The 10122-nt window shown below is 40.3% G+C and overlaps 1 protein-coding gene and 1 non-coding gene across 2 annotated transcripts; both read left to right on the top strand.

Moving 5' to 3' along the window:
* Positions 1-6264: 6264 nt before the first annotated feature.
* Positions 6265-8436, top strand: LOC148010005 (uncharacterized). The gene is made up of 2 exons (XM_087672919.1): positions 6265-6483; positions 6882-8436. The coding sequence occupies exons 1-2, from the start codon at positions 6304-6306 to the stop codon at positions 8169-8171; spliced, it is 1470 nt and encodes a 489-aa protein (XP_087529045.1). The 5' UTR covers positions 6265-6303; the 3' UTR covers positions 8172-8436.
* Positions 8437-8629: 193 nt separating this feature from the next.
* On the top strand, positions 8630-8700 carry TRNAG-GCC (transfer RNA glycine (anticodon GCC)). The gene has a single exon. It is a non-coding gene; the product is annotated as a tRNA-Gly (tRNA).
* The last annotated feature ends 1422 nt before the right edge of the window (positions 8701-10122 follow it).

The raw sequence follows: 10122 nt of genomic DNA, 5'->3' as shown, positions 1-10122 counted from the left end.
GGTGCATTTGGTGGGAAACCTCAGCAACACTGATGTGGTCCCTACACTACATTCAAATTCTATGAGTGCTATTCAATTGACTAAGAATTTGGTCTTCCATGGGAAAATGAAGCACATCGAGGTGTGTTACCACTTTATTCAAGAGGTCATTGAGGACAAGTCCATTGAGCTTGTCAAGATCTCAACTGAGCAAAATCTTACAGATTTGCTCACTAAAAGCCTCTCACCAAAACGTTTTGCCTTAGAAAGTTGATGGATGTTGGATGAGATGACATCTTTCCTCATCCTATTATACTTTTGTACATTTGTACTTTGTCACTTTTTTATTTTTCTCTCCTCAATAGGGGCACATTCACCTTTAAGTGGGAGGTTGTTGGGGGTTGGGGATAAAGATGCCTATGTCTAGCCATTCGTATATTAGTTACATTGATAGTACCTGTACACATGTATACTGCATGTAGCGGGTGCTTATCACTATCACTTCATTCTTTATTACTAGAGTCATGGGCTACACAAACTCATATTATGTAGGACATGTAGATAGTAAGAAGTCTACCTTTGGCTATGTCTTCATCTTTGATTGAGGTGTTGTTTCTTAGATGTCTAAGATGCATAAATCCACTACCTTGTCTACTATTAAGGCCAAGTACATTGTAGCCACCCACCGAGGCTTGCAAGGAGGCCCTATGGTTAGGCTATTTGGTTCTAGACATTGATATCACTTATATGATTCCTAGCCTACACTTGGACTCTATGAGTGCTACCCAATCGTAGTCTAGTCTTTCATGCAAAGACCAAGCACATTGAGATCCATTATCACTTTATTAGAGAGGTGATTGAGGATAGGAAAATAGAGCTTATTAAGATTTCTACATATGATAATCCTCTCGATCTATTCATTAAAGTCTCCTAGGGAAACGTTATGCCTTCCTTAGGAAGATGATGGATGTAGGATGAGATGATGTCTTTTCTCATCCAATTGCACTCATAGGTACATTTTGTATTTTCTTTTTCCTCACTCCCCTGGCACATTTGCCTTTAAGCAGGAGGTTATTAGGGATTAAAGGCTACATATTAAGTAGTTGCTTATATTTATCGTGTACTTAGTGCCCGCACACCTATACATTGTAGGTGGCGGTTACCCATCACTATCATGTTTATTCTTTATTCTTTACTGTGATATAATAAAGGGAGGGCAGATCACACATTGTGCTTGTTGGAATTCCCACATACCGGTCTTTCTTTCTTGAGTTCAAACCTCCATAGGCATTACTCTCTTGCTTCCACTTGTGCTTCTCTCTTACTCTTATTTTTGCTCACCCTTTTAGGGCAGGGGGAAGGGGGCATTACAAGTTCTTCCAGCAATAATCATCTTGAAGGAAAGTAGAATGGGCAAGTGATCAAATGATGTTTCATGGGTGAGTGCTCTAACTTTAATGTTGTTGCCTAACCACCACATGTCTAGGTTAGCATAAACTCTATCGAGTCTACTTGCCCTCTATGTTGGCCTTGAATGCTTGTTTTGCCATGTGAAAGACATTGCGTCTATCTATTGGAAGGCAAGTGCTATGTCTCTTAGATCATGCGATACTTCTAAGTCTCTCCATGTGTCCTTCTCTATTGAACTCGTCATACATCCTCCAAGCGATTTGTTAGTTTGACTGGGTGCAATGTTCTAGTCACCCATCAGCAAGGTAGTTGAGTTGCATAGTTGATTTCTTGATGAAGTCTCATTGTTGTAGTCAGTTAGTAGATATGTTTAGGGTATAGACTAATACAAGGGTACGTTCTTTACCACTGATGACAAACTTTACGGCCATAGCAAAGTTGTCTCCTTTCTTCCAATATAGTTTCGTTAGAGCTCTTCTTTGACTGCAATAAGAGTTCCTCCTTTGCCCCTGTTAATGCATTTGCAAAAATGAGAAATCCAAGAGGTGGGAAGCCATGTAATCCTTCCTCATCTAGCTTAATTTCTTGAAATGCTATAATAGCCAACTTATGTAGCTTGATTAATCTAAAGCATGTTTTTTTTCTAACATCAAAAGCTATCCCCCCTAACATTCCAAGATAGTAGGGTTGTTGTTGTGACGGATTGCTTTTAACCGATATGCTATTCTCATCAACTTCATTTTAATAAGCTCGTCAACTCCTTCAATTGCAGCAAAAATGTTGCAATCCATAGGTGGTACTCAAGTGAGCTTTTTGAGTGATATTTGATGTTGCTTCTTCTTGCTCTTATTGTTGATCCAACCACCTTTAGAGGCAACATTCTCCTTCTACAAAGGAGATTTCTTTGCTAGTTCTTCATTCTTGTTAGTATTGATACTTTCTTTCTTCTTGCTATTTTAGCTATGCTAATGTGTCTATGGTAGACATTTGTAGTATGAGATCTTGTAATTGCTTGCCTTTGTCCATCTTCTTAGCTTTAGGCCCAACTTGTGGACCATTAAATGGTGAAATAGAGGGAGATTATTGCTATTTCTATTGGTCACTACTCCTTTCAATGGCATCTTGTGGGCCAAGATTTGTTGTTGGGACAATCTCTTGCAAAGTGACAGTTTTCATGGCAATGATAGTATGCATCAAGAAAGAGGGAGAAGCAGACTTCCACCACGATCTCAAAGTTGTTTGGGTCTTTAACCTTAGGGCACTCAATTGGCTCATTTCTATGATCCCAAAGGACATAAGCCCTTTGTTTTGCTTTGAGCTTGATTGAATGGGCGGTGGAAGGAAGTACATATAGGACCTTGCCAAGCACTTGTGTAAGTTTATCCACCTCTTCATTGAGCCATGGGTTAGTGAATGTGACCTATACATGGCATTCATATTGAAGTACACCTTTCAGAGAGAAGGATGAGCATCAAGGTAGTGTATGAACAAGATTGCCTCTATGACCAACAATAGATGCCAATATCCAATCACACGCTATATGAGAGACCACCAATACCATGAAAAATCCCTTTCCAATGAATCTATATTGCACAAGCACTCCTTTGCATTGATATTTGTTTTCAAACCAATGGGCAAACTCTTCCTCACCAAGTGAACACCATGTCATCATACCTCTACTTGACTTTGTCAAGTGAAAAAACAATTGTGGCTTTGTGTACCTTCTTTCTAGTTTGATCAATGGGTGCTTTGCATGCTTCATTGTAATGGGTTTGGTTGTTGAGGAGCTGCTTCTTCATAGTAGTCATATCAATCTCTATGTTTTTCAGTGCATTCTTATAGTCCATATGGTCTTCTAGCCTAGCATCCCCCAACAGAGGAGTCAACCCATTGTCCTCCACTCTTTGCCTTTTGCTGGAGTTTCTCCCTCTTACATGCATGTAGTTTGGGAGAGAGGAGGCATCAGTCGATAGCACGTGTAGGTGTTAAAGTCCCTAACAGTTATTAATGCGCTTTAACTCCTAGCTTAGTCTCTCCCCACCATATAAGTTCACAATTTTCTCATTCTCTTTCATCTTATTTCTAAGCTCTCCAATTTTGAAGGTAGATTTGAAAAATATTGTGATTTATGTTATGTCAAACCTTACTTTTTTTTGGGTGGAAATGTTAAAGTATATTGATATTAGATAAAAATAGAAATTGTGTGGGGTATAATAATGGGTTTCAAAATTCCTAGTTCATCAAGAACAATGCTGGGAGATAACAATACATCTTGGTTTTAACTTCCTTCCTCATTCACTAGTGTTGAGTAGTGCGATTTAGAGGTCTTGCAATGTGATAAGTCTTTTCTTTCTTGCTTTAAAGGGGCTAAGGCATGGCAAAAGCTTGGGATCTGTAGTGACTTTGGCTTTGAGTTCTTCCATGAGGACTTGGGCTCTATTCATGTGTTCATTAGCGTCTTCGCTTTTTCCTTTTCCCTTCCATTCTCGTTCCTTCAACCACTTTTCGTGTTGTTGAAATAGAGAGTCCTCCTCTTGCGTAGAATGTAGGCATAGATCAAATATAATAACATTTAGTGGATTCTCTTAGATGTTTTCAAATTGGCATTTATTTCTACTAATTTAGATATTCCATAAATAAAGCACTCGTATCTAGTTCTAGATAGTAGGAGGGATCCCATAAATTTCTCCTAGAAGAATTTCTTTCGAATTGAAGCTTGTAGGGTGAACTTTTTGGAAGATTACTTGCAAGTAATGCAACATCCTTTTGTTAGTTTTATAGTTAAGAAACATGTTAGGTACAATTTTTATTTCTTTACCACATCTAAAACACAAACAATTCCTTAATCCTATTTCTAAGCTCTTGCAGTAGTCCGCAATGCTTTGTGAATTATTAGCCAACCAAGACACAAGATTTTCCCTTGATTGGATTTCATCCATAGGTTTTGAAACCTATAATCCCATTGTTGATGAGTCCATTCCAAGTGCCATCTTTTGTTGAATTATTAGCCAACCAAGACATGAGATTTTCCCTTGATTGGATTTCATCCATAGGTTTTGAAACTTATAATCCCATTGTTTATGAGTCCATTCGAAGTGCCATCTTTTGTCAAGCTTCTGGTAGAGTTGGGAATTGAGTATTTCAAGAAGAAGTACATGTAGGAGAGGTTTATCTAGGGCCCAACAAAAGCCTCTGAGGTTGAGGTTCACATGGAGGTTAATGACCTACTTGATATGTTGATTCCATTTGTTTGTTCTATATCTAAGTGCAACTATGTTATGGTCCTTGTGAGATTAAACCGATTTTGCAAAAGACTATTGTCTAATTCTTTTGTTGAATTATTAGCCAACCAAGACATGAGATTTTCCCTTGATTGGATTTCATCCATAGGTTTTGAAACTTATAATCCCATTGTTTATGAGTCCATTCGAAGTGCCATCTTTTGTCAAGCCTCTGGTAGAGTTGGGAATTGGGTATTTCAAGAAGAAGTACAGGTAGGAGAGGTTTATCTGGGGCCCAACAAAAGCCTCTGAGGTTGAGGTTCACATGGAGGTTAATGACATACTTGATATGTTGATTCCATTTGTTTATCCTATATTTGAGTGCAACTATGTTATGGTCCTTGTGAGATTAAATCGATTTTGCAAAAGACTATTGTCTAATTCTTTTGTTGAATTATTAGCCAACCAAGACATGAGATTTTCCCTTGATTGGATTTCATCCATAGGTTTTGAAACTTATAATCCCATTGTTTATGAGTCCATTCGAAGTGCCATCTTTTGTCAAGCCTTTGGTAGAGTTGGGAATTGGGTATTTCAAGAAGAAGTACAGGTAGGAGAGGTTTATTTGGGGCCCAACAAAAGCCTCTGAGGTTGAGGTTCACATGGAGGTTAATGACATACTTGATATGTTGATTCCATTTGTTTATCCTATATCTGAGTGCAACTATGTTATGGCCCTTGTGAGATTAAATCGATTTTGCAAAAGACTATTGTCTAATTCTTTTGTTGAATTATTAGCCAACCAAGACATGAGATTTTCCCTTGATTGGATTTCATCCATAGGTTTTGAAACTTATAATCCCATTGTTTATGAGTCCATTCGAAGTGCCATCTTTTGTCAAGCTTCTGGTAGAGTTGGGAATTGAGTATTTCAAGAAGAAGTACATGTAGGAGAGGTTTATCTAGGGCCCAACAAAAGCCTCTGAGGTTGAGGTTCACATGGAGGTTAATGACCTACTTGATATGTTGATTCCATTTGTTTGTTCTATATCTAAGTGCAACTATGTTATGGTCCTTGTGAGATTAAACCGATTTTGCAAAAGACGTCTAATTCTTGATTTGGACTTGGACTGCTCTCTAGTTCTTGATTTGGACTTGGGCCAAACTTTGATTTTTAGATGTGAATTGATTTTTGAATTATATATAAATATCCGGGACTTACATCAATACTTGTACTCCATCGTCCAAGTGGTGCCCAAACCCTTGACCACGAAACTTTTAAGAGTGGTGCTAGTACAATTTCCAACTTGGTGACTAGTCAAGTGGAGCATTATTCACTTAATTTCTTATATCATTCCAAGTACCGCGATGCCACCCGCGAGTATCGAACACAGGTCCTTAGATTTATGATACCACACCGCTACCACTTGAGCTAGTGGTTCTTGACTTGCTTCACTAATTTTGGTGGAGATGGCGAGTCCAAAATGTGAAGATGAGAAGTTAGTTAGGAAGGTGGCACATGCGTCAAAAGATATGGGGAGGATTCGGGGGGAGGGGAAATTAATGCCATGTTATGAATGGTCGGTCATACAATGAATTTAGTAATATAATGCTCTCTCTCTCTCTCGCTCTCTTCTCCCCCCCCCCCCGGGAAGAATGCGCGCCTTTCCTGCCTTGGCAGTTCATGTTGTAGATGCAGGTATCAGGAGCAGTCAAGTCCGTTAAGGGTCCCCTTTGGCGCAGAAAACAAGACCTTACAACAGATTGTTTCTGCTACTCCGCTTCAGTAGCCTTTAGACCCACTTTGAGGCATCTTGAGACCATTTCAGGATGCAGTCATTCAACTTGGAAGGCCCTTAAATCCTTATCATTGGTAAGTTTACTGCTGCATTTTGGTTTACAAAACTCTCTCTCGCAGTTCGATCAGTTTTCTGGTGCGTGGCTTGGAGTCTGGTGAGTCACTTGCTTTGCCAAGGCTCTGCTTTCTGTACATTCATCGTAGCACAAAAATTGCACAGATATGTGATCCCTGTTATCATCTAAAGACTGAAATGAATGGAATCCTTTTTAGCTATTACGTGACTTGCTGCATTCTCTTAAATGAGTGCATTCACTTTTAGCTCATGCATGCATGTGTTTTCAACTATCCTTTGAGCTTTTATGTCGAACAGTGATACTCGTCTTTTTCCTACTTCTTTGATTTCTCTGTCTGCTGATAATCCACGAGACGAAATAGATTTTAACTGACTTCCAATTCTCACTTGGCCACAGCAATCATCCATGAAGGGCTCTTTCGGGTATGGCGCATGTCGTAGAAACCAAAATTTTCTGGCTAGTTCTCCTGTCCATGACGGTTGTCTTGAGTATTTGAGCAGCAAAGACAGTTTGAGATGTGAAGTATGTGGCTGCCACAGGAATTTTCATGAAAAGAGCAACTTTGCTGCAGACGGGCTTGATGTGCAGTTCAGGTCAGACTATATTGAAAATGAGGAGCAAGGACAAAACTTTTGTAAAGAAAATGTCCAGACACAGAACGCCAATAGGCTGGTGAGCACCTATGATGATAGAGGGGGGCAAGGGAGTCCCCAAATGGAAACGTTTGACAATAAGGAGCAAGGGCAGACTTCCTATAAAGATGGTGTCCTATGCCAGAAGGGACACATTGCTAGCAGAAACAAGTCTGGTGCTAGAGAGGAAAACATGTCTGGGGTTGAGTCTGGCTTGCTGCACAAACTTTACGCTAACCGTTCATCATACCAAGAGGGCAATGTGCATGGAACAAGAGATGTGGCGCTACCGCATCAAAGTAGTTCAAAGGTGATCGACACGGTTCCACCCCTTGAAGACAGTCTTAAGCAAGTGAAGGGGGTCGAGGGAAGCAACATTGTGCACAGAATTCCATGTAAGCGGCCTGAGGATAGCAACAACCATGATGGAAGCTTCGAAGACACTGTGCAGAAGAAGGTTCGATTATCACGAGCATTGGTGGATTGGGGCTCAGAAGGATCTTCTGATTCAGAAGCGGATTCTAAGGCATGCTCTCTGAACTCGAGTAAGGAGGACGTGAAAGCTGTGCATTATAATGATAAAGCCAATGTGGTTGTCTCTAGTAGATCTCCATGTATGGTGAATTTGAACAGAGCAATGCCCAGTAAACCAAAGGTTTATAACTGTGACTCGAGGGAAAAGGATGTAAAGATGGTGCATCCTCTGAATTATACTCATCATGGTGGTCTTAAGAGCATGCGTGGTTTGTCTCAGAGCCCAGCAAACCAAGGTCCATCAGCCCCCAATAGACCATATTTGTTTGCTTCAGCAAGCGATGCAGTGGTTCCTGGCAAACTGAAACGCGCCTTTGAGGTCTTGCAATTGGATCACTTGGATGACAAGCTGGAACTACGATATGTTAACGGCGAGTGGAAAGTCTGGTGTGGCATCTGCGAGACAGACTTGTCGGTCGATAAGCCGGGACTAACACTCAACAATGTGAAGCAGCATTTCGTCTCGAAGAAACATGGAGTTAACCGGGCATTTCTGTCATCATGGACTCCTTACCGTTAGACTTAGTTCTAATGGTGTTTGTTTTGATGGTGGGGTGAAGGGCCCTGCTCCATAGGGCAAGCTGCTGTTTGTTCATTTTGAAAGACTAGCTCAGATATTGTCATTGAGCTCTTATGGGCTTGAACGCAAATGAATGTATGTATGTTGCCTTTAGGCGCAAGCTTTTTGTTCTGTATGGGAACCAACGCTACTTGGGTCGATGGAACTCTTGTGTAAACAGGCGCAAGCTTTTTGTTCTGTATGGGAGAAACCAACACTGTTGTTATGTGAGCCTGTTCGCTGAGACTCGTTGTTCTATTGTTTTCAACTGGTCACTGTAGCAATAAATTGTCGAAGGCAACTGCACACAATCATCATGAAGTTATCAAACCTGAAGTAAATTTGTTTTATCGAAACGTACGACTTATCAGCTTTCTGCAGATAAAGAGTATTAATCTCTAAGAATTTCGAGCATAATAGCACTGGTGGTCTAGTGGTAGAATAGTACCCTGCCACGGTACAGACCCGGGTTCGATTCCCGGCCAGTGCATTCTTTTATTGCCTTATAGCGCGATATATGGCCTTAGGGTGACGCTGTTTGAATGTAAACTCTTCAAAGAAGACCTGGATAAAGGTCTTGCTATTAATAGAAAGCAGGTCTGTAATCATGGCAGACAGCTGTTGCTAAAGATGTAAGTATAAGTAATTTATTATTTATAGGAAGCCAGTTCCTATGAATCGGATGCAGTTTTACTAAGAATACGTGGTGGTCATAATGGCAGGTTGTTGTAAGGAACAGCTGGCAGAACTACTTGGGCAGGCGCCGACTAAGTGCGACTTAACATCGGAAGTTTTTGCCAGAACATTACGTTCTGGGGCCTGGCTAGGCAACCACAGAGAGGATAATGCACGGGCCGGGGATGGTGGCATTGCGATCAGTGTCACCACGCGCACTGCTGCTCGGCCGAGCACCTTGGCTGTTGTGCGCGTCAGGCCGCACTCTGTCATGGTTGGTTGGCCGTGGCTACTTGCACCGCACCTCTTTGGCTTGGCTGCGTCAGACTTCTTAATCGGCTGCCACAATCAGTGCGAGTACTTGAAATCAGCACCATTCAAGTTGGGAGCCTCCACTAATGTTTTGCAAGTCGCCACGTTCTAATGTTTTGCATGTAGTCACGTTCCCTAGGAATTGCAAACATACTAGTACTAGCATGAAATCTGCTAACAATTTGTAACATCCTGTATAAATTATGCAGGTGTACATTAACGGCACCTGGCGCTAGGGTTGCAACTATATTGACCACTACCACATTGTTGTTTCTTCGAAGGTCAATTTTCATAAATCTAAGCTCCTCCTAAGGACATATACGAATGGAAGCATTTACTTTCAATGGGAAATATTCTTATGTAGAGCTTTATCAATTAAACATTGAGGTCGGCTTCCTTCTACGAGCTTTTTCCTATATAGAAGTATTTGTTCTAACGTATGTTTCACACTTGTTAAGAGGTTTCTAGCCTTATTGTCTTATTGTATTACTCTATTGCCTTATATTCTGTGTACTTTTTAATATAGTTAAAGTCTATCTTTACAAGAATTTGAGTAATGGAGAATTGATCGTACTTTATAGCAATGTTTAAATAATACCAATGTCTAATGATCATCCATAAAAACATTTCTATCTTTCAATCAATGTTAGTGAAGATTTATTAGAACCAAACAAGCATTCAAGAGGGCATAGACTCCTACTTGAATCTTAGAAGTTCAAAACTTTGCAAAGAGCATGATGAGGGGTTTAGAGGTGCATCAAGTACAAAATCAGATTTCAAATGATGTAAATGGAATATGAATTGCACAAAGATGTGCTTTAGATAGACGTTTGTAAGTCTACTAGATGGTTAAAAGTTGGAGTAACTTGGTGTTGTACTCACAAGGCACTACATTAGTAGACTTACAAACGTTTATCTAAAGCAC

Source organism: Lygodium microphyllum, chromosome 30 (genome assembly GCF_053477565.2).
Source record: "Lygodium microphyllum isolate KBCC chromosome 30, Lygodium_microphyllum_v1.1.10, whole genome shotgun sequence".
In the NCBI taxonomy this organism is placed as follows: domain Eukaryota; kingdom Viridiplantae; phylum Streptophyta; class Polypodiopsida; order Schizaeales; family Lygodiaceae; genus Lygodium; species Lygodium microphyllum.
Note: the sequence above shows the minus strand (reverse complement) of the source record. Positions and strands in the feature narration are given on the sequence as shown.